The sequence below is a fragment of the Entelurus aequoreus genome, linkage group LG05 (genome assembly GCF_033978785.1).
Source record: "Entelurus aequoreus isolate RoL-2023_Sb linkage group LG05, RoL_Eaeq_v1.1, whole genome shotgun sequence".
In the NCBI taxonomy this organism is placed as follows: Eukaryota; Metazoa; Chordata; class Actinopteri; order Syngnathiformes; family Syngnathidae; genus Entelurus; species Entelurus aequoreus.
This window is the reverse complement of record NC_084735.1, coordinates 73,315,529-73,340,460: the sequence shown is the minus strand read 5'-3', so window position 1 is coordinate 73,340,460 and position 24,932 is coordinate 73,315,529. Positions and strand designations below refer to the sequence as shown.

At 37.5% G+C, this 24,932-nt stretch overlaps 2 protein-coding genes across 2 annotated transcripts in view; one reads left to right on the top strand and one right to left on the bottom strand.

Moving 5' to 3' along the window:
• Nucleotides 1-19,026, bottom strand: part of gemin5 (gem (nuclear organelle) associated protein 5) — a 29,177-nt gene extending 10,151 nt beyond the window's left edge. The window contains exons 1-21 of the mRNA XM_062048873.1: nucleotides 18,708-19,026; nucleotides 17,087-17,241; nucleotides 16,840-17,021; nucleotides 15,649-15,800; nucleotides 15,464-15,562; nucleotides 12,094-12,226; nucleotides 11,866-12,031; nucleotides 11,578-11,790; nucleotides 8,920-9,005; nucleotides 8,769-8,851; nucleotides 6,375-6,511; nucleotides 6,215-6,288; nucleotides 5,952-6,133; nucleotides 3,454-3,593; nucleotides 3,213-3,384; nucleotides 2,976-3,149; nucleotides 2,865-2,912; nucleotides 2,672-2,797; nucleotides 1,381-1,476; nucleotides 1,161-1,298; nucleotides 947-1,094 (exon numbers count right to left, since the gene is read on the bottom strand). Coding sequence (XP_061904857.1) covers nucleotides 947-1,094; nucleotides 1,161-1,298; nucleotides 1,381-1,476; nucleotides 2,672-2,797; nucleotides 2,865-2,912; nucleotides 2,976-3,149; nucleotides 3,213-3,384; nucleotides 3,454-3,593; nucleotides 5,952-6,133; nucleotides 6,215-6,288; nucleotides 6,375-6,511; nucleotides 8,769-8,851; nucleotides 8,920-9,005; nucleotides 11,578-11,790; nucleotides 11,866-12,031; nucleotides 12,094-12,226; nucleotides 15,464-15,562; nucleotides 15,649-15,800; nucleotides 16,840-17,021; nucleotides 17,087-17,241; nucleotides 18,708-18,849 — 2,846 coding nt within the window. The 5' untranslated portion in view covers nucleotides 18,850-19,026. The remainder of the gene's footprint in view (nucleotides 1-946; nucleotides 1,095-1,160; nucleotides 1,299-1,380; nucleotides 1,477-2,671; nucleotides 2,798-2,864; nucleotides 2,913-2,975; nucleotides 3,150-3,212; nucleotides 3,385-3,453; nucleotides 3,594-5,951; nucleotides 6,134-6,214; nucleotides 6,289-6,374; nucleotides 6,512-8,768; nucleotides 8,852-8,919; nucleotides 9,006-11,577; nucleotides 11,791-11,865; nucleotides 12,032-12,093; nucleotides 12,227-15,463; nucleotides 15,563-15,648; nucleotides 15,801-16,839; nucleotides 17,022-17,086; nucleotides 17,242-18,707) is intronic.
• Nucleotides 19,027-20,049: 1,023 nt separating this feature from the next.
• mrpl22 (mitochondrial ribosomal protein L22) lies at nucleotides 20,050-23,435 on the top strand. Its single transcript, XM_062046512.1, has 7 exons — nucleotides 20,050-20,141; nucleotides 20,219-20,261; nucleotides 20,619-20,754; nucleotides 20,873-20,938; nucleotides 22,200-22,277; nucleotides 22,367-22,436; nucleotides 23,148-23,435. The coding sequence occupies exons 1-7, from the start codon at nucleotides 20,117-20,119 to the stop codon at nucleotides 23,354-23,356; spliced, it is 627 nt and encodes a 208-aa protein (XP_061902496.1). The 5' UTR covers nucleotides 20,050-20,116; the 3' UTR covers nucleotides 23,357-23,435.
• Nucleotides 23,436-24,932: the final 1,497 nt, after the last annotated feature.

The following is a 24,932-nucleotide window of genomic DNA, read 5'->3' as shown; positions in this document are numbered from 1 at the left end:
AATCTTAGGGGGGCACCTGGGAAGTTTTATTCTGTTTGGGGTGGTGTGGTTGACTACATAGCTAAATTAAAGACGCTATAGGACACATGAAAAGTTCACCTTTCACAAACCAGCTTCCCTTTTTTTTTATTTTTTTTTTTACATTTATTCTGGGTGTATATTTATTATCTGCCTATGTTGAGAAGAAAGTGATGTACTAATTATTTTCCATTTGTGACTGTACCTTTAACTTATGTAGGACCTGGGGGGTGGGGGTGGGGGGGGGGGGTTGTGTGTGTGGGGTGTGTGTTGGGTTGCTGTTCGTGGGTGGGGGGAAAAAAAGGAAAATGTGATTACTGTTCTATTGTATAGTGTAATACCTGTCAAATTCAATAAAAACATTTATTAAAAAAAAAAGTATAATTTATATCAAAATAATACATACTTTTGAGTAGAATAATGATACATGATTACATACAATGCAGTAACAATTGATTGTAAATATATTGAGTAAATAAAACTTTGAAAAAGGCAAATAAAAAAATATGAATAAAGCTTGTAAAAATAAAAAAAAAATAAAAAAATTGTAATCATCTCAAAAATATATAAATATTAAAAACATAATTATGTTCATTTTGAGTTAATTATTTAGCATTTTACAATTATATACAATTAATGCTTCTTCCTACTCCTATTTGGACATTTAATGAGAAAATGGAAATTTGTGAAAATGTGTAACTGTATGAATGTTTAAAATAAAGCATAAGCAGTTATGTTTAGTCTGCAGTATTTTGATGTTCAATGCTGAATTATCCAGCGTTATTGATACTTGATAGACTTCTGGTATTGATCACAATTGAGCAGGTATTACCCTTTCCATCCTTTGTAACTGAGCTACTGTGTGGAACGATTTCCCTTGTGGATCAATACATTTTGTCTAAGTTTAATTCGTCGTCATGTTTGTCACCTGTAGAGCTTGTGAGAGCGCAGCAGCTCGACCGCCTCATACAGCTTGTTGATTGACAGCAGGTGGGAGGCGGCCTTCAGGTGCTGCTCCTGCAAACACAGCTGCTTGACGTAGCGCTCCACCGTGCTGCGCCACACCTTGAAGCCCGCTGCAAACCAGAAGCATTAACAATCCCTGCTTGATTCACATAATCTCCAGAGAACAATCTGCTCACCCATCGGCGCCATGGAGACGAGGTGGTCGTTGAGTTCTCCTTTTTCTGCCGCCAGCTGCAGCGCCCCCTCCAGGTCTCCGCTCCAAAGACGTAGGTAGACCACCGACTCAAAGTGGTCGGCCTCCACGTGACTTTCCTCTGCAAGGACAAGAGGTGTTTTTTTGAGTCACTTCTTTTCTTCTGTGCGTCTGAGCTAAAAGGGAGTAGAAACCAAGCGCACCTTCGGCATCGAACATGCGGTGCAGAGCCGCTCTGTCGGAGAAGAGGCCCAGGTGGACGTGCTCGCCCTGGCCCGGGACACAGCCTGCAGGGGGTGCTGGAGAGCAAACATGGATCAAGTATGCTATTTTTGCACCAGACATGATGAGTCGTTTGTGAACGAAGTGGCTCTTTGAAGTGAACCACGGAAGTGAGCGCTTGTTTTTGTTTGCCAGACATATTTGCTCAAATGTGTATTTCCACTGAGCAGAAGAAAGGAGGCAGGGTTTACATACAGTATTGAGCACACAGACAGGACAATAATGTAATATGCAATAAACTGTAATAGATGGCAGATTTTTTAAAGCATATTTTGGGCCTAAATCAAGTGTTATATTCTTTCTTATTATGTAGAATGCATCCATAAAAGTATTTACAGTGCTTCATATTTTCCACATTTTTCTTCTGTCAGCCTTACTCCAAAATTAATTTTTGTCCTCAAAATTCCACACACAATACCTCATAACAATGATGTAAAAAAAATCTAATGTACAAAACCCAAAACCTGCGCGCGCGCACACACACACACACACACACACACACACACACACACACACACACACACACACACACACACACACACACACACACACACACACACACACACACACACACACACACACACACACAGGTTATCATCTGGAATGGGGACCAAGTTTTTGGGGACTACAGGTTGTGGAGGCATAAAAATGTTTTGGTAAAATGGCCACTGTCCAGTTAGCTCATACACGTCTTTAAATCTCTGGATTGATGAGTAATGTGCTGATCATTCTGACTGGGACCCTGGGGAAAAAGAGTTAATATGGTTCATGGGGATCACAAAAACTTTTTAAAAATCACTTAGGCATCTTCAGAATGGATCTGACTATCATTTAAAAAGGTTTCCCTTTAGGGTACCTGTTTTTTTGTCCCCATACTGTCAGAGGTCCCCTAAAGGTGACTGTGTAAACAGAGCGGTGTCCCCATTAAGTAAGCATTGCCAGAACACACACTCACACACACAGGTGATAATGTATTGTTGATCAAGAATCAGATTATTATATCTGAATGATGTGGCAGGATATTATACGCTTTGTTTCTTTTTACTTTGAGATACACAACACGGTTCTTTTTGAATTTTCTATAAATATTACTATTTGTTTTTGACGATATTTTATTGGATATGCCATTTTGTTTTTTTCTTTGAATTGTGTTGATGAAGAGTAATTTTAATATAATAATTTTCTGATGACAATGAAGATGCAAACGCTCACCGCTGCCGTGCGTGATGGCCGCCAGTGTGAGGCAGTCCTGCAGGAGCTCCTCTTTGGGCCGGTGGTCCATGGCGGTGCTGACGGGCAGCATGGAGCGAGCCTTTTTCCTCTTCTGCACGTTTGAGTCTAGAAATGTAATAATATTCATGTTATTTATCTGCACTCCGCACGTGAAGATACGATCTAAAAGTACCTGCTTTCTTCATCACAGTCGAGGGTTTCCTCTGCACCGCTAAAGATGCTAATTTGACAGAAGATTGTTAGCATAAAAGCTACAAACAATTAAAGAAGCAGCTTTTTTTACCTGCTGGAGGCACAGGACTGTTAGCAGGGATGACCTCCACCTGTTCATCGTCATCAGAAGGCTCTTGGCCTGTGGCGACTACTTCAGCAACCGACTCGCCGTTAAGATCTGGCATCTCCTTCTTGGTCTTCTTCTTCTGCTTGTTCTTCCCCTTAAAGTCCAGCATCTTCTTCCCTGTGACGAGCGGTACCATGAAGCACAAGCAGAACGCGCGCTTTCGATTTTGTGCATCGTCACCTTTGGGCGGGTTTGTGAACTCCTGCTTGGAGACCCTCCACTCTTGCACCGTGAAGTCCTTCCCTCCTGTCCAGACGACGTCCGGGTCGACGGGGGACCACTCCACGCACAGCAGGTACCCCACATGTCCGCGGTAGTTGGAGACGGCCGCTTCCTGCTGCACGTCCCACACCTGAACACCACAAACAAACAAAAACAATCCAATTCCTGTGTCTTAATTCTTTTACCCACAATGACTGACCTGGGCGGTGCCGTCGTAGGACACAGTGGCCAGTTTGCCACTGTTGTGAGGACTCCACGACATCCCGGTGATTTTGGAAGTGTGACCACACAGCCTGCGATAAGGCTCTGTCAACACCAGGGGGCTGTCCGGAGGATTCTCTGTGTTAAAACAAACCACTAGTTTAAAAACAACATCATAGTACGCGACAACCACAATGTATCCCGGGTTGTCGAGTGAAAAGTTACTTAATCAACAAGAAGCAATGTTAGGCTAGGTGGGAGATCACACATTCGAGTGCTTAAATATTTCTTGCGGTGAAGGGGTCAACCCTACGACCAAAATTATTCAATGTATATTGTATATCAAAAGCCACGAAAGTCCTAAAGCTAATACTATTTGCGGATGACACAACTACTCCACTCTGTTTAAGGAAAAACTCACAGGAAAGTAAAGAAAACTATTACTGTGGAAATTAACAAGCTAAGAAGATTGCCTGATAAAAACTGATTATGTTTAAATTCAAGTAATACCAAAATACATTTAATTGGAAATTAAAAAACATTTAATGTTCGAATAAATACAAAAAAATTGTAAATCATTGACATGGTACAAAAACCCATTTTTAGGTGTTATGACAGATGATAAAATGAGCTGGAAACAACATATTAAAAGTACATATAAAATAAATGTGGCAAAACATATCAATATTAAATACGGTAAGGCATAATACATTTTGAATCAAACATCACTTTATACTCTGTACAGGTCTTAAGTGTCTCCGTATGGGAGTTATGTAGAGATATAGGGAAACAATTACAAACGTACACTTCATTCACACGTAGTACTGCAGAAAAGATCCGTTAGGACAATCCATAAAGCTGGTTATACTACGGAATTTACCACTTCCTTGTTCACTAGACATAAAATACTTAAGTTTAATATTCTAATAGTCTGTTTACTCATTGTATGCATCCATCCATTTTCTACCGCTTGTCCCTTTCAGGGTCAAGGTGGGTGCTGGAGCCTATCTCAGCTGCATTCGGGCGGAAGGCGGGGTACACCCTGGACAAGTCGCCACTTCATCGTAGTCACATGTCCAACTATTACCAGTAATATTATGGCTTTTTTTTACAAAAATAACTTGTCTTAAACTACAATAATTAAGGTAAAATATTACAAATTTATGCGTAAAAAAATATATGACAAAAAATTAAATTTCATGAAAAAAGTTGTATAGTACTTTTGCAAGAAATATTGTAATTTACCGAAAAAAGTCAGAACTTTAATTTTTGTTGCTTTACAACTTTTTCTGAATATAAAACAAAAACTACAATCTTATCATTTCACATCAACATTGCAAGTTAATTTGTAATATCACAACTTATTTCTCCTAACTTAATTCTAGTAACATAACTTCTTGCATGAAAAAATTGATAAGACCTTTAAAAGTATTTTTGTAATACTACAATGTAAATATCACAACATAATTTCATTAGTGTAATACTACAACATAACTTTATTATTGTAATACTACAAAGTAATTCTCATCATTAAATCTTATTATTACAATACAGCGTTGGACGGGGGACCCACGTTGCCTCTTTGGGCTGTGCCCGGCCGGTCCCGCATGGGGAGAGGCCACCAGGCCTCTGGGCCTGGCTCCAGAAGAGGGCCCTGAGGACCCGTATGTGGGCCAGGGAAATCTGAGTCCTCGTTTTTCCTTCATTATAAAGGTCTTCGAGCTGCTCTTTGTCTGATCCCTCACCGAGGACCTGTTTGTCTTGAGAGACCTTACCAGGGGGCATAGAAGATCCGGGACAACATAGCACCTAGGATCATTGGGACAGGCAAACTCCTTTACCACGATAAAGGTGACAGCTCAAAAAGAAGCATGTTATTTCTTCTATGATAAAATGTTGATTTAAGCCTCATAACATTGCAAATGTTTTGCTCACAAGAACACAATTTCTGTGGATTTTTTTTTTTAAATCAGTAGAATTAGGCATACAAAAGAGTCAACATTACAAGAAAAAACTTCCAATGCTATGTTGACAACAAAGTTGCACTTTAAACTAAACTTTATCGTCACTATTTTTGTCATTTATTTTCTTGAAACATACCTTTTTTTTCTCGTGATTTTTTTCGTGATTTAAAAAAAATTGAGCAGAAGCTGTGTGAGAAAAAAGTAATGAATATTTGCAGAGCATTGCAGCAATATTGTGACGGGTTATTTTGTAGTATTTCCGAAAATATGATTTTATTAATTAAGACTTGAATTAAACGTGAAACGCGTAATGTTACAAGTATTTTTTAAATATGCACAAAATGATTTTATTCCCATAGTTGTTTTTTTTAGGCTTAGCTTTACGATCATACATTTTTCTTCAAAGGTTTTAAGTTTAACAAAATAAAATATGCTGGCAATTACAACTTTAGTCTTTTTTCCCTGTAACTTTTATGTTTATGTTCTTCTTATTGTAGAGGTGATATCTTGAATTTTTGCAAACATAATTTACCTATCACAGAGCGTAGATCGTGCACGTAGACGATGGCGTTGCTGGAGCCCGAGGCCAGCAGGGCGTGCAGCTCTTGAGTGTGGTTGTGTTCTGGATGCCATCGCAGCGTGTTGATGATCTTGTGATGCTGCTGGATGCTACACAAGAGCTTCAGAGTCGGAGCCTGATAGACGTCGATGCATCTGATGGGTGGCGTACAAAAGCGAGACTGGATGAGGATGGTAAAACAAACATACGGTATTTGAAGTAGTCTTTCCCGTTACCCGTCCTCGTTGCCGATAGCGACCACTTTGCCATCCGGCTTCCAGCTAAGGTCGGTGTGCGGAGACAACTTGTGCTGTAAGAGGAAACACAAACCAACATTTAGAACACATTTCAGTCCAAGTAGTAAGTTTGACAACTCTGGACTTTGGCCCCTCCCACATCAATGTTGTTGGTCTCCCGGATGAGTTTGTTGATATCGCTGGCGTCGCCACTCAGCTTGTACGGGTCGTGCTGCAGAATGACGCCCTCACCGGCACAGCTGTACAAGCTGTAGGACGCTTTAGCCTCCGATGACCCTAATAAATCATATCAAACGATACCTTTGATTAGAAAAGTGATACTTTTTATTCCTCTCGTACAACAAAATATCAACATCCTGATATATTACATTGTTGTACGTCACAGTATAGAAACAGCGGTATCAGATTTTGATACCATACTTTCACTTTTCTTTAGACTTTTTAATGTGGTGTGGATTGGGTGTGGGTCAATACTGAGAGAAACATCCCATCATTAGCGTTCATTGTACAGTATCAATACAACCAAATCAGATAAAGTGAATAGGGGTGGCAAAATTGTGGTGATATATCAGTTATCTATACAGAATTTATGCATCAGATATCGATACAGTCCTATGTTGAAGTATGTGTAGTTACACACTTTATCACGATAATTTGAATTGTAATAGAATGTCTGTTAAGGTTGGTACAAAATATCGATATATGTATCGCATCATTAGCGTTCACTGTTCAGTATTAATACAACAGCACCAGATTAAATGAACGGGGGTGGGAGAAAATGGTAAACATATTGATATTGTGATATCATTACAAGTGGATTTAAATGTATATATTTGATATGAGTGCAGCGTAAATGTGGATGGGGAAAAATAGTGATATTTTGATATCATGTCGCAGTTATCTATGAGGAATTAATACATAAGATATCAATATAATCTTTTGCGCAAGTATGTGTGTATGTATTGTGATATATCCCATCATTACTGTCAATGATACAGTATCAATAGAACTACATCAGATATCAATATCAGTCTTTTTTGAAAAGTTGATGTGAAATTACATACATTATATATTATAAGAGTGTGGTGTAACGCCAAATGTGGGTAGGAAAAAAATAATTTGTGCTATTATGTCATTGGAATTGTGATGTCAATTAAGGATGACATATTGATATTGCAATATCATATTATCAAGGGTATCGATACAACAGCACCAGATGTCCATACAGTCCTAAATCTGTGTAGTTGTGCTCGTCCTCAAGAGAATTAGATTTTTTTAATGTGATGTCAAACAAGGGTGGGACAAAATATTTATAAATAAATAAAATTATAATGACATAAATATCGATACTGTGATACATCTGCATCAGATATCGATATTGTCCTTTGTCCGAGTATGTGCAGTTATGCAGTAAATGACAAGTTTGACTATTGATATTGTCATATCATATCAGTTATCTATACAGAATTGATACATCAGATATTAATGCAGTCCTTTGTCCAAGTATGTGCTGTTTCAATTGTGATTGCAATGTCAATTAAGGGTGGGGCCAAATATCGATATTGTGCTATCATATAAAAGTTCACTCTCAGGGTACAGTATCGATATAAATGCATCAGATATTGATTCAGTTCTTCATCTGAGTATGAAGCAGTTATGCAATCATGAGAACCGAGTGTTGTACAACAGATCAATATTACGATATATTATATCCCATTGTTACCTCTCAGGATAAAAAATCGATACATCTGCATCAGATATTGATATAGTCCTTTGTGCAGTTGTTTACTTTAAGACGACCTTGACTTTTTCAATGAGATGTGAATCTGGGGTGATATATTCCTCCAAAAGGTACAATATCAATATCAATACAACAGTTTCAGATATGGATGTTGGCTTTAGTGAAAGTAAGTGTAGTTGTGCACTTCAAGATACGTTTGAATGTAGAATACGAAGTCAATTACAAGTAGGACAAAATATCGATATCAGGTTACAGCACGTTATCTCTCAGGCTTAAGTCTCAATGAGTGGAGTATTGCAATATTGCATAATCGCTGTATCTTGATATCAGTGCACGCTAAACCTGGAATTAGGTTAAAAAATCCTTAATAATAAGGTTAGTAAAATCATACAGCAGTACAGCTTTACATGATACTTATAATATCCTATGTAATTACATACGATCAGATGAATACCTTAGTGTTATTATGGTTATGAAGGCAAACATCTCTGATAGATGGCTGTTTGGCAATGCCCACTCAGCAGGCAGGTGTTAAAGTGTAAATAAAAAAGGCAGAAAGTAACACTTCTAATGAGACAAATGAACTGTCTTGACATTAAAGGCTTGTTTCGCTTCCATTAAAAGCCACCAAGCAGATGGTCGGTATGGCAACACTCAGCGCTTGGACTAATTACAATGCCGTCTGCCCAAAACGACTTTAAATGAACTCTGCTCGTTTAATTACAAGACTGGCAGCCAGAGTAATGTGTGAGCTTTTTGCTGTTTTTTGTGCTGTTCAAAAAGGCGCTTTACCAAATGACATCGGCGGCAGCGGCGGTCCCCATGCCAGAGAATACACCGTCTTTTTGTGGTAGGAGCTGGAGATGTGAGGAGGCCTGCCAGGACACAGACAGTAAATAATGTGCAGTAAATAATACTAAGCAACAACAAAAACTGCTCTAACTTGTTAGAGAAGACCTCGTAGATTCCCACTTTCCCGTCGTCTGTGCCAAACGACAAGGTTCCCTCTCTTTTCGGGTGCCAAGCCAGCTGCAATTTATAAAGAAAACCTCTTTTATGGGCTTTGACACATACTCAAAGTCAAAAAAGGGCACATTGTGCGGCGACTGCACGAGTGACGTAAAAGGGATGATACACATTTGTAGACACACACTCTTTAGAAACCTTTTATAAACATTTACAGAACCAGTGAGCTGGGAATAATGATTATATATATATATATATATATATATATATATATATATATATATATATATATATATATATATAAAATCATTATTATATGGAGAGTATTTTTGTTTGTTGCGTTTATAATATGTACAGTATGTGTGTACATATATATATACACATACTGTACATATTATAAACGCAACAAACAAAAATACTCTCCATATACCATACAAAATTTAAACAAAAAGCAACTCCATTATGAAGAGTAAAATGGGACAAATGCTAAATAAATATGTATTTAAATAATTAAATGTGTCAGTTAAATAATATGAAATAATAAAATCAATAATTAAATTGTGAACTATCATAAAATAAATTATGAAATGAAAGAATCAATAGCAATTACATGATTAAATAATTAAATGTATTTACATTAAATACATTTATGACAGATTAAATAACACATTTATGTATTCCAATTAAAATTAAATAATAAGTAATAAGTAATTATTGATTAATTATTTTATTTTGTCCCATTTGGCTCTCCATAGTCCAATATGTTATTTTCATCTGCATAAAAACAATAGCAATATCAAAAATAATATTTTAAATAGACATGGTTTGTGTCTAAAAAAAGAGCAGGAGGAAGCAAAAATCTAAAATGGTCCTGCTCTATCACTAAGTGATTCTAAATCATCAGTACAATGTATAATCACCAATCATATCTTTAATTCTTAATTTATTATGCATGAGTGTATCATTAACCATACATTTCACTCAATAATATCAAAATAAGTCATTGACAGGGATATATAAATATATATATATATCATAGGGAAGGGAATCTCACAACAACTCACGATTCGATTCTCGTTCATGGGGGGACAATTCGATTCAACGCGTTTCTCAATTCAAACAGATTCTCGCAATATAATACAGTGTTCCCTTGTTTAATGCTGGGGTTAAGCTCCAAAAAATACCCGCTTTAAGTGAAATCCCTTTAGTAGAAGTTGATTTTTTATATGTGTTTTCGTTCATTATATATTTTTTTCGTTTACATTATATGTTTTTCTATTTACAGGATGGTTTTTTTTTCCATTTACAATGCATATTTTTTCGTTCTCAGGTTTTTTTTAAAATTTATTATATGTCTTTTTCGTTTAAAATACTGTACAGTATATGTATGCTCGCATCAAACAATTTTGTCAAGTAGGCAAACTGAAAGCATTCTGTACTGTACAGGACACATGGCATGAAGAAGATTGATTGACAATGGTCTACAGTCCCTTAGCGCAGTGGTCCCCAACCTTTTTGGAACCGCGGACCAGGCAACGCTTGAAAATCTGTCCCACGGACCGGGGGGAGGGGATTTTTTATTTTTTTGTCATAAAAAAATACAATCATGTGTGCTTACGGACTGTATCCCTGCAGACTGTATTGATCTATATTGATATATAATGTAGGTGCACTAATTGTAAGTGTGTCTTGTGTTTTTTATGTTGATTTAATAAAAATTAAAAAAAAACAATTTTCCCCTTGTGCGGCCCGGTACCAATCGCCCGGTGGATGGGGACCACTGCTTTGGCGAACACAATGCGCATTCATACACTGTAAAAAAAAAACAAAAAAAACATGCAACACTGTAAAATATTACACACACAAAAAAATCTGTGTAACAGCGAGGCCGTGTAAAGTGAACCGTGTTGTAGCGAGGGAACACTGTATTTGGTCTAAAAATTATAATAAACCTTTTTAAAACAGGTTACAAAAGCTCCTCTTGGCTGCTCACGTATGAATGATGTGCGCAACGGGTACGCGCGAAGACGGCCCAAAAAACTTTTGTTTAAAAATTGATTCTTAAAAAAATTAATTTGATCGAACCTTGAACATTTTTTGAGCGCCCCTTATATTTAATAATAAATACAATCATTGTTACTTTTTGTTTTAAGTTTAGTTTTCATTTGTAAAAGCAGAAGTTAAAAATGAATGAGGAAAATAAGAATTTAAAAAATATATATTTACATTAATACAACAGACATACAAGACATAATAATACATATTTATGCTATATTTTACATTTAATTATATTTAAAATTACAACAATTAATTGTAGAGCTTTAAAAACATTTACGTAATTAAACAGTATTTTTAATATTTTTAACATTTTAAGCCACTCTAATTGTATTTCTCCAGTTGACATTTGAACTAAGGAAGACTTTAATAAAAATAAATAAATGACTTATCAAACTGAATAAAAAATTTTTTTAAAAATCTGATCAAATTCAATCTTGCCATTATAACATTGGATTCGGTATTATACATCATGTAATATTGTTGCAATATGTAACTTTTTAATTGATTATACTGTAAATGTATTATTACTTATTATAAAAATATTAACAACCGCTTGGTGTTAAAGACGTCTTCTTACCGCCGTAACCTTGGATTTGATGCCCTGCCAGAAGCAGCGCATGTCGTAAGGGTTCTGTGCTGACATTGTGTTCCACACCCGGATCATGTTGTCGCCCACACCCAGGGCGAGGCAGCCTGTGCCGACGGGCGAGAAGTTGAGGCTGTACGCGAAGCCGCCCAGCGTGGGCAGCGTCCAGCAGCAGTCGAGGGAGGCCATGTCCCAGCATTTCACCTTGGAGGAGAACAAGGTGCTGGTCAATGAACGAATACGCCGTATATGCAATGTACAACCTGAGACAACATCCACCTCTCTGTCCAAGGACGTGCTGAGGAGCAGCTCACGACCGTCCTGCAGGATGAAGGACGCCGTGTTGAAGACGATCCTGCTGTGGTTTTGTCCCTCGGAGGACGAGCCAAACAACGTCCACTTCTGCTTCCCAGTCCTGGTTAAGTCCCACATCACTAGCTCACCACTGCACGCAAACAGAAGTTAATAACCTCGAGAGATTTCCAGCAGGTTTGACGATGGAGACACCTGAAGCAGCTGGACACCAGCTGAGTGGGTCGTCCTTTAGGCCAGTGGACGTTGAGCCAGAGTCTCTCTTTCAGGGTCGGGTCGACAGCAGAACCTCTTCTCTTCAGATAGGGCAGCTTCATGGTCGACACGCCTGCAGAGGAAAATGTAGTTTCTGGCTTTAATGACGTTTGTGTTCATCTTCTTACCCCCAATTTTTTACATTTATTGTTTTACTTTTATTGTATTCTGTCCCATAGTTTGACTTTAATTTGAATGTATTCTTATTGTATCAATTTTATCACTTGCAAACATTGTCTACCACATTCTTGTTGTTGATATAGTTCATCTTCTTACTACTACCACCGAGTGGAGTGGAGTTGCAGTAACTTTTGTTTCTTACTACGGCTGTCAAACAATTAAAATGTTCAATCATGATTAATCGCAGTTTGTTCATAGTTAACTCAAAATTAATTGCGATTAATCACCGATAGATGTAATATTTTATCATTAATAATGTACCCTAGACAGATCATTTTCAAGTTATTATCCGCCATGACTGGACAATTAGTTTGCTTTAATGAAATATATTTTCAACATTATGCTTTTTTAAACAGCTCAACACAAAATGGATACAAACATGCTTTTAATGACAATAAAAAAAGCTGAGCGGAGCTGCATTGGTGTCTTGCCAGGTTTTGTATTTTGTATGAATAGAGAATTTGTATTCCTGCTATAAGAGCACTTGCATTGAGAAGGAGCTACACCAAGTCTATTCAGCTGGCGGCCCGCAGGCCACATCTGGCCCGCCAAAGCTTTTCATTTGGCCCCCTGAACATTACCCAAATAGGCTTTATGAAACCATTAAAACTAGGGTTGATCATGTATGCAGTACTCCCGCCACCACGCAAGGGGCAACAGCGAGGCATATTGGTCACAATGAAGCAGCAGTGGGGTGAGTAGAAGACCACTCATTCAACCCTGAAAAAAACTCTAAATAAACTGCAAAAATCAGACTTTTAACAACGACTGGACAACAAAGTATGAATGTTCTGCCCCGAGCAAGTGCTGGAGTCATTGTTTCCTGGCGGACTTTTTAAGCAACGGACACATTGGTCCAGACAAGCATCAATAATGGTAGAAATCCCAGCATGTAAGCTTCATCACAAAACTTGGTCAAACATTTGTAAGTAGATGTTGTGCATAAAGATATTTAGTTGGTTTTGTATTGAAATTGCAGACTCTGTGATGTCTTTTGTATTCGTGGTCGTGTTGTTTTTTTGTCTGAGTGTAACTATGCCGATCAAACCTCGTTTAATACATGTAGCGCTAAATTTGACCAGTAGAGGGCGACAACGCTACATCTTAGGTTTAACTGTGATAAGTCACAGTGAACATCCACATTTTGACGTCTGGCCCCTGAACCCTTGAACTCTTGAAACTGCACCCCTTTTCATTATGTAGTTGAATAGCCCTGAGCTACACGCTTTATTATTGCGTTAACTTTGACCAAGTATTTCTTGCCATTACTATTTTTTATCTTTTTTTCTATTTTGAAATACATGTTTTTATTAGTTTAAATTAGTATTTTGTTTTATTCATTTTTCAAATATAGTTTTAATACTCCGCCTTCATCTAAAGAATGCTTTTTGTTAAACCAGTTAGTTCTTCCATCTTCAAGTTGTAGTACTTCATTAGAATTATTTTGGACAAATATTTTTTTTTTGGGAACATTTGTATTTAAAATGTTATCTTCTTTTATTGTGTGCTTATTACTTAAGTAATTGTGTCATAATACCATTTTTAAATGTAATTATTTACTGATTACATTATCATATTAGAGTCGTACCTCACAACGTGTTTCAAATATTGCAGCTTCACTACTTTATCACATTTTACTAAAGCATAATCTACAACATTTTTGCTAAATTAGACATTTTCAACCATACGGTACAAATTAATGAATAAACTAAAAAATATTATTACTAGAGATGTCTTTCTCTCCGATAAATGCTTTAAAATGTAATATCGGAAATGATCGGTATTGTTTTGTTTTTTTAATTATCGGCATCAATTTTTTTTTTTTTTTTTTATTAAATCAACATAAAAAACACAAGATACACTTACAATTAGTGCACCAACCCAAATAACCTCCCTCCCCCATTTACACTCATTCACACAAAAGGGTGTTTCTTTCTGTTATTAATATTCTGGTTCCTACATTATATATCAATATATATCAATACAGTCTGCAAGGGATACAGTCCGTAAGCACACATGATTGTGCGTGCTGCTGGTCCACTAATAGTACTAACCTTTAACAGTTAATTTTACTCATTTTCATTAATTACTAGTTTCTATGTAACTGTTTTTATTTTGTTTTACTTTCTTTTTTTATTCAAGAAAATGTTTTTAATTTATTTATCTTATTTTATTTTATGAATTTTAAAAAAAAGGACCTTATCTTCACTATACCTGGTTGTCCAAATTAGGCATAATAATGTGTTAATTCCACGACTGTATATATCGGTATCGGTTGATATCGGTATCGGTTGATATCGGTATCGGTAATTAAGATTTGGACAATATCGGAATATCGGATATCGGCAAGAAGCCATTATCGGACATCCCTAATTATTACCACAGTAGCATTGGCCACTAGATGACATCAAACCAATCAGAGCGCCCTGTTCAGTATTGTGGCCACTGAATGGCTCAGCCTGGGTTAGCATTACTCTATTGAATGGCTCAGCCTGGGTTAGCATTACTCTATTGGACTAAAAGAGGGTAAAGGGGACTAAAATATATCATGTAATGCCTCGAGGGCTCACATTATGGTACCGGTATGTTAAAAAAAATGTTCAAAGCAAATATTTGAATAATATTGTAATAATAAAAATATTCTGGTTAGGAAAATATTTGATTCATATTTCATGATTCCTACTTGGCGGAAATCAATTTATCGCAGTCATGTCTGAAACCAATTAACAGCGATAAACAAGGGATTACAGTAATTGACATAAAAATATTAATTAATTATTAGTTACTAATTTAATCCATTGATTATAAAGTGATTTTTCCCAATAAATAAAAGCGTTATAAATAAAGTGAAGTGAAGTGAATTATATTTATATAGCGCTTTTATCTAGTGACTCAAAGCGCTTTTACATAGTGAAACCCAATATCTAGGTTACATTTAAACCAGTGTGGGTGGCACTGGGAGCAGGTGGGTAAAGTGTCTTGCCCAAGGACACAACAGCTGTGACTGGCGGAAGCGGGGATCGAACCTGGAACCCTCAAGTTGCTGGCATGGCCACTCTACCAACCGAGCTATACCGCCCCAAGCGGTAAAGGTTTTATATTACAGCCAAACTGCTTCAAAGCACCTTACCTTTCCCTGTTGTCGTGCTCCAAATCTTCACTGTCTGGTCTTTGCTTCCAGAAGCGAGGTAGCAGGCCTTCTCCTCACCTGCACTCATCCCGTTAGAGGCTGGAAGATATGCGAGATATGTTCACACCACGTGTCATTGACGGAAATATAAAATTAATATGGTTTGCCTCTGAGTTAATTTCTACCGTTGACAGCCTCCGCTTGGCAGTAGAGGGCGTCCTCACCGGCGACAGGGCACCACGCCAGTGAGTGGATGTCATCATCGTGCCCGCGGAGACGGTGCGTCACCTCGCCTTTCTTACTTACGTCAATCAGCACAATCATGCCATCTTTGTACCTTCGTGACGACAAAACAGTGTGACCGCGTGTATACATTTGAAAGTACAGCATTTAGTAGCTAGCTATAATTATGATATACATTGATAGACTAGGCATATATTTTTTTTAAACTTCAGTGAAATAAAATAGAACTTAAACATACAGACATCCCTCGGTTATCAACGATAATTTGTTTCAGAAATAACTGGTGGTAAGTGAATTTCCGCGAAGTAGGAATTATTTATTACAAATTAATTATTGTCATAGCTAGCGCATAAAAAACTGTTTACATCTTTCTAAATATACTTTTCAACAGTATGAGATACTTCTAAGCATGAAAAAACATCCTTTAGTCACATTTACACTCTTTTAGGCCAATATAGTAATGCTGTCTGAACCGGAGCCAATCAGTGGCTGTGATACTAAAGAGCACACACTAACTGGTTAGGTCTCCACTGGTGACCAAAACTACTGTAGTATTGATATTTTTAGTTTATTTAGTTAATTTATGCTTGGAAATTGTGTATTGAAATCCAAAAAATTTAAGAATATGTTTTAACAAAAAAATCTACAATGTGGTTAAGACTGTAAATTCAAAGAAATTAGTACATGCACTGGGTAAAGGTTAAAAAAAAAATCTAAAAAAATGAAAGTATAAAAAAACAACAGTAATAAATAATAATATCAAATAACCTTAAACCTAAATAGAAAGATAAATTCAATAATAAAATAAAATAAATGCAAAAAGATTAAATACAAAATACAAAATGGACAGAAATACTATTTGAAGTGTAAAATATATTAAGTATGAGTTTAGGCTTAGTAAAAATTAAAGGTACAGGGTCAAATCCAATATGTAGGGATATAAAAAAAAAAAGTAGCATAGCAATAAAAACACTCACCTAAGGAGATAACACTGCACATTTGTTTTGTTTGCTTAAATTGTCACTTCAGCCAAAAAGTTATTCAAATTTGTAATTACATCGAGAGCAGTTTGTAAAAGGAATACTCTTGTTGTTTTTGCTTTTTTAAATAATCTACTGTTCATGTTATCTTACCCGACCGCCACTGTGTTCCACGTGTGAGGGGAGCAGGTGAGGCAGATGATGTTTCTGGGCTCCGGGAAGTAACTTGCGGTGTCACCTGTGTTGTACCAGTGACACACCACGATCCCCTTCTCATCCCCTGACACCACCAAGTTCTTGTCCAGGGGGGACCAGTGCAAGGCCGTGACAGGATTCTGAGGAGGAAACGAGGCCTTAAAAAAAACAGGACTCGACTATGACGTGGAATTTTACAACCGACCTGATGAGCTGCATCCTCCCTTATCAGACTTTGGGTGTTTGTGTCCCAGAAGAGGACCATGCCATCGCAGGAGGACGTGGCACAGATGTGAGTTTGCGTCGCATCCTGGCAGAAGGAAACGCCCGACACCAGGCCTTTATGCCCCGCGAGGACACCTGAAACATTAAATGTTTTAACAATAAACAACTTCGATGCCACCTTCAGTGGAAGCATTTAAGTCCCAACTTAAAACTCATTTGTATACTCTAGCCTTTAAATAGACACCCCTTTTAGACCAGTTGATCTGCCGTCTCTTTTCTGCCCCCCTTTCCTGCGTGGGGAGGTTATTAGGTGACCACAGATGATTCGCTAGCTGTTCAAAGTCAGGACCCTGGGTGGACCACTCATCTGTGCATCAGTTGGGGACGTCTCAACTCAAGATGATCTCCTGCTGGCCCCACTATGGACTGGACTCTCACACTATTAAATAAGATCCACTCGACGTCCTTTGCACCAGTTGTCCGGGTTGACTTTTTTCTTGCCCTGATGTGGGATCTGAGCCGAGGATGTCGTGGTGGCTTGTGCAGCCCTTTGAGACACTTGTGATTTAGGGCTATATAAATAAACTTTGATTGATTGATTGCCTCACAATACGAAGGTCCTGGGTTCGATCCTGCGCTCGGGATCTTTCTGTGTGGAGTTTGCATGTTCTCCCCGTGACTGCGTGGGTTCCCTCCGGGTACTCCGGCTTCCTCCCACCGCCAAAGACATGGACCTGGGGATAGGTTGATTGGCAACACTAAATTGGCCCTAGTGTGTGAATGTTGTATGGCTATCTGTGTTGGCCCTGTGATGAGGTGGCGACTTGTCCAGGGTGTACCCCGCCTTCCGCCCGAATGCAGCTGAGATAGGCTCCAGCAACCCCGTGACCCGGAATGGGACAAGCGGTAGAAAATGGATGGATGACTGATTGATTGACCTGAATGTTGAATTCAGCTAAAATCCTGTAATAGCATCTCAACAACAAAGCTAATATAAGCTTCACCCCTTTTTTTAATAACATTTATTTATTTGATACGGACATAACAGTTACATTGTGAGCCACGAACTAAAGAATGCAGACAAGTTAATTGACTTTTACAAGGTTTGTGTGTTTTTTAGGTAGTTGTTGCCTAGTGGTTAGAGTGTCCGCCCTGAGATCGGTAGGTTGTGAGTTCAAACCCCGGCCGAGTCATACCAAAGACTATACAAATGGGACTCATTACCTCCCTGCTTGGCACTCAGCATCAAGGGTTGGAATTGGGGGTTAAATCACCAAAAATGATTCCCGGGCGCGGCCACTGCTGCTGCCCACTGCTCCCCTCCCCTCACCTCACCTCCCAGGGGGTGAACAAGGGGATGAGTCAAATGCAGAGGGCAAATTTCCCCACACCTAGTGTGTGTGTGTGACAATCATTGGTACTTTAACTTTAAATCCACCAAAACTAGTCATCATGCAAGCAAGCTAATCATCACACCTGAGGAAGCCCGAATTAACAGGCGAAATGCATTTGTGGATTTATTTCACTACTTCAGTCAACAGACAAAAAAATAATAACATTTAAGACTCCTTAATTGGATAATGTAAGTGGTACTTGCTTACCCACAGTCCGGCAGGTGGATGCAGACACGTCAATCAAATTGAGTACATTTTTGGCTCCGTATCCCAGCAAACCGCTGCTGTTGACGTCACAGCACCGCGAACAGTACCAGTTAGGAGAGGCGGGAAGCAGCCTTTCGTGCATATTTAGACTTTACCGGTTGAATATTTTATTGATAAAGTATCTGGGGAGTACACATGAAACACCTCTCACATGTTTCCCGAGTAGCGTCACAGCAACGGCCGTACGACGGAACGGTGTCGTAAATGCCTTTCGTACGGAAGCCGATTGAGTCCATACAAGAATTGCTAGTGAAATGCTGAGATAGTCTCCAGCATCCCCCGTAACCTCGAAAGGAACAACCGGTAGAAATTGATTGATTGATTGAGACTTGTATTAGTAGATCCGAAGCAGAACCTCCAGGTTCTGTAACAGCTTCTTCCCTCAGGCCGTAAGACTCTTGAACGCAACATAATTATCCCCTCAACTCCCCCAAAATGGATTAACTCGCTGGAATAAAAAGACAATATGACATACATCCATAAACATGGATGCATAAGAAAAAGTGCAATATATTTATTTGTACAGTAACCTATTTATTTATTTATATATGCACCTTATTGCTTTTTTATCCTGCCGTGAGCTAATGAAACGAAATTTCGTTCTTATCTGTACTGTAAAGTTCAAATTTGAATGACAATAAATAGGAAGTCTAAGTCTCTAAGTCTAGATTGCACAGTACAGTACATATTCCGTACAATTAACCACTAAATGGTAACACCCGAATAAGTTTTTCAACTTGTTTAAGTCGGGGTCCACGTTAATAAAATAATGGTAAATCATGGAAAATTGATGGATGGGTTTGTCAACATTATTAATGCTCCAGGCAAAAAAAATTCTACATAAATGTTGATTTAAGAAAGTAAGGCGTACATTTTCTAATTGGCTTAATGGGTTACAATCATCAATCAAATCTTGGAGGATAATTAAGAGTACAAAAAACCCTTAAATTGATATCCTTGTTAAAAACATTTAAAGTGATTTAGGTAGCCCTTTTTGTCTTTTTTTATTTTTATTTTTTTCACATTTTTTAGTATTACTACTCTATCTGTATTTGCTTTTGTTTTCTTTCCTTGATGTTGAAAGTGCCTTGACTTTTGCGTGCATTATAAATGTATGTTTGTTGTTCAATAAAAATAATAATAAAAAAAAAAATTGCTAGTACATACTTGTCTATTTTAAGTGTAATTTTAAGTATCATTTAAGTGTTTATCATAACATGTTTCCGTTGTATACAGATTATATAATGTAAACTAATACATGTTATGCTTTCAATAAAGTTAATACAAATAGAGTGTAAACATAATACTGCCGTAAAGTGATTCGTTGTAGGGACTCGGAACAAGCCAACATGGCCGGCGCCGTGACAACCGTCGGTGAGGCACATGCCCACAAATTGTCTCTTTTCTTTACGTTTAAAATACATAATTGACGCCACTTTGTCTATTTACAGGGTTTTCATCCATACGGCGTATACTTGGTATTTTTCACCCGAGGTAAGAAGCGCCATTTGTAACGTTAGCATTAGAGCTAGTCAGAAGGACATTGGTGCTAGACAGTAGTAGTAGGTTGCTATTTCCGGTGTGTATGCAAATTAAGTTAATGTAATGAATATAAAGTTAAAGTACCAATGATTGTCACACACACACTAGGTGTGGTGAAATTTGTCCTCTACATTCGACCCATCCCCTTGTTAACCCCCTGGGAGGTGAGGAGAGCAGTGAGCAGCAGCGGTGGCCACGCCCGGGAATCATTTTGGTTATTTAACCCCCAATTCCAACCCCTTGATGCTGAAGTAGTTATTGCAAGTGTTACAGTGTGTTAGATATGCATTTTTTTTATTGTTTGTCCAGGTTGGCAGCAGGAGCAGTCGGTACCCAACAGATGCCGTGCCTCCACACCAGCGCTTCCCTAGACGCCAAGAACTGGGAAAGGAAGAACAAGATCATTTATCCACCTCAGCTTCCAGATGAGCCCCGCAGACCCGCAGTATGTCCCCAGTACAGAATGCGATCACATGTTTAAATAGCGATAGTCGTTCTATTTCAGAATGCGATTACATGTTTAAATAGCGATAGTCGTTCTATTTCATTCTTCCTAAAAACAGGAGATCCATCATTCAAGAAGACAGATTAAGTACAGCAAAGACAAGATGTGGTACCTGGCCAAAATGGTGAGTTTAAAGAACATCATGAATTCAAATTGCGCAAGTCAATCTGAATAAAAAGATGGTAACTACTAGTGTTGTCCCAACACCAATATTTTGATACTGGTACCGGTAATACAATTATTTAGATAATTTTCTAAATAAAGGGGACCACAAAAATTGCATTGTTGGCTTTATTTTAACACAAAACCTTAGGGTACATCAAACATACGTTTCTTATTGCAAGTTTGTCCTTAAATAAAATAGTGAACATACTAGACAACTTGTCTTTTAGTAGTAAGTAATCAAACAAAGGCTCCTAATTAGTCTGCTGACATATGCAGTAACATATTGTGTCATTTTCCATTCTATTTTGTCAAAATTATTAAGGACAAATGGTAGAAAATGAATTATTAATCTACTTCTTCATTTACTGTTAATATCTGCTTACTTTCTCTTTTAACATGTTCTATCTACACTTCTGTTAAAATGTAATGATCACTTATTCTTCTGTTGTTTGGATGCTTTACATTAGTTTTGGATGATACCACAAATGTGTGTATCAATCCGATACCAAGTCGTTACAGGATCATACATTGGTCATATTCAAAGTCATCATGTTTCCAGGGACATATTTCCTGAGGTTATACACATAATATAAAAAAAATTTAAACGAAAGAAGATGTTGTGATGCCAAAAAATATCGACGTAATCATAGTAGTATCGACTAGATACGCTCTTGTACTTGGTATCATTACAGTGGATGTCAGGTGTAGATCCACCTATGGCGTTTGTTTATATTGTGACGCCGGTGAGCTACAGTGTGTGGTGAAGCATGTTTAGCTATTCCTCGTCCTGCAGGGATGATACTTGTAAGAAACTTTATTTGTCGCCATGGAGATTTAGAAGCAGCTAAAACACTGCCGACAGCGGCTGGGCTTTAGCCGCTAGCTCGCTAGCCATGTCTTAAAGCACCTCTTCCTGAGGGTGTTTCAGTGTTATAGTTTCACCTTTATCTTTAGTTTTTAAGCCAAAATGCGTCCATTCTCCCTTTTCTGTCTACGCACTGTGTCTGTTTGTAAGTACTCCATGATTGTGCGCTGCCGAACATGCTCCTCTGCTCGTAAACCAGCAATGACACGACGTGACCACGACGGGGCGGGGTAGTGGACCGGTACTTTTCAGAGGCAGTATAGTACCGAATATGATTCATTAGTATCGCGGTACTATACTAATACCGGTATACCGTCCAACCCTGGTAACTACTATAAAATGTTGCTTTTTGCAGATTCGAGGCATGAGTGTCGATGAGGCCATTGCACAGTTGGAATTCAATGACAAGAAAGGGGCCAAGGTCATGAAAGAGGTCCAAAGTTGCAACATTTTGGCTCACCTATTTATTTTAATTCAATGACAAATGTAAGAATTGTCTTCACTTCTAATCTCCCATTCCAGGTGCTCCTGGAAGCTCAGGAGATGGCGGTAAAGAACCACAACGTGGAGTACAAATCCAACTTGTATGTAGGTGAGTGTCTGCAGGAGGATGTGAATTAAATGACACATACTGTTTATACATAAGAAGTATTGGGACACTTAGCTATTACACTTACAGAAAAAAAGTAATCAACCATTGCGTTACTTTTACAGCAGTAAACTCTATAAAGAAAATTATAATATACTGCTATAGGAATATTATATATTGAAAATAAATTGTCTGCCAGTCTAGAATATACCCTACCTCTTGCCCTAAATCAGCTGGGATAGGCTCCATCCTACCTGTGACCCGAATTAAGATATTGTAGAAAATGGATTGAAAATAATTTTAAAAAATGACAAAGCGGTAGAAAATGGATGGATGGATGGACAAAGTTGTCTCAATCAAAATCCACACTCTAAAAGTAATGTATTAAAATCGTAGTCTTGAGTTGTGGAATTTCTGTTTTGATTGAAAATTAAATGTTTAATACTGCAATAATATACTAGGGTTAAACATTTAAAATCGTCACTTTTTTAAGCAAGTTCCCCTGTATGTGCTCTTTGTTGTAATGCCATTTCTGTCCACTAGAGGACAATACAACACTACCAACCAACATGCTTTTTATTTTTTGTTCTGCGAGGGGTTGCTCACTTTTACATAAAAATTAGACATTAAAATAGTGTTCATTATAATCCCACAAGGCAACACTGAGACGATGTAACATTAGGTGAGTTAAATGTTCCCTCGCCTCGCCTGCAGCCGAGTCATTCTCCAGTAAAGGGATGTACCTGAAGCGCATCCGCTACCACGGCAGAGGGATGTTCGGCATCATGGACAAAGTGAACTGTCACTACTTCGTCAAACTAGTGGAGGGATCGCCGCCCAAAACGGAGGAAAGGACCAGCCTGGATCAGGCCAAGGAGTACGTGCAGAGCCTCAAAAGTAGAACCGTCATACACAGTCTGTAGACTGGGTGTCCACTGTAATAAATGAAGTTTATGTGTGTCAGTGATATTTGTAAATAAATGAGTAAGGAGACCCTCTTAAGCGCTGCTCTGAGTGTTGTGTTGACTGTTGGGAAAAAACTGCAGTGTATCGATCTTCTATAAAAGATGCTCCATTATAATACAAAATAATACAAGACAAATAATTTGGCTTGAAAAACCGAAATATGACGATAAAGTTGTCAATGTATTTTATGAGAAGAATTAAGTTGCAATGTTATAGAAAAAATGATACTAGTAATTTGCTTTGTTTGTGTATTGTCATGTCATTTAGTATGATTTCTTATTTCAGGATTATGTTTGTGTAACATTACGATTTGGTTCTTGCAACGTGCTTTGACTACTTTTATGGTTTCGTAATGTTACAACTTACATTCTTAGAAACCTTCATATACATTCCCATAGCGACTACTGTAATTCTTGCTATTTTGAACATTGTTTTTCTTTGTTCTTTAACCATTTTTTTGTTGTAACTACGTCGTTCTCGTAACATGACAACTTTTTTATGGTAACAACTTACTTTATCTGTAACTTAACTTCATTCAAGTTTATTCCTGGGTTCCTATACCATTTATTTTTTTCCTTGTAACATTACGACTGTAATAACACGACTTTGTTCTTGCAACATTTTTGTCTTCAGTATTCTCGCCACTTAACAATTTTTCTGACTATACAACTTGTTTCTTATACCAATGTGACCTAATTCTTTTTCTGTCACATCTGTTTTTATTGTAACATTACCAACATCTTGTAACTACATTTTTCTCACAACATTACATCCTCTTAGTATGATTTTATTGTAATACTACGACAACCTCTCATTACATTGCTTTTCTTTTAGAATGTCACACTTTTTTTGTAACGCCACAATTTTCTTCTCAACTTGAAGAACTTATTCTTGCAAACTGTAAAAACATATTTTTGCAACATAACTTAATTTCCCATATCATTACTTTTCTCTTGTAACTTCACGCATTTTTCATAAACATCACGATTTTCTTCTCAACATTAGCAACCTATTCTTGCAAGATGACTTAAATCTTGTAACATAATTTCTCTTGTAAGACACCTCATAACTTTACTTTTCATTTGTAACTATGCTTTTCTTGTAACGTCCCAATTTTATTCTCAACTTTAGGAACGTATTCTTGCAACATGACGTGTGTCTTGTAACATCATAACTTCTCATAACATAATTTTTGTTTGACAACTTCATGCTTTTCTCGTAACGTCGCAATTTTCTTCTCACCTTTAGGAACTTATTCTTGCAACATGACTTAGGTCTTGTAACATGACATGTCTTGTAACATCTCATAACATTAATTTTCTTTTGTAACTTCACACTTTTTTGTAATCTCGTAATTTTCTTCTCAATTTAAGGAACCTATGCTGCAACATGACTTAATTCTCGTAACATGACGAGTGCCATTACGACAACTTCTCATAACATTACATTTCTTTTGTAACTTCACAATTTTCTTCTCAACTTTAGAAACGGTTTCTTGCCATGTGACTTAATTCTTTTAACAAGACTAGTCTG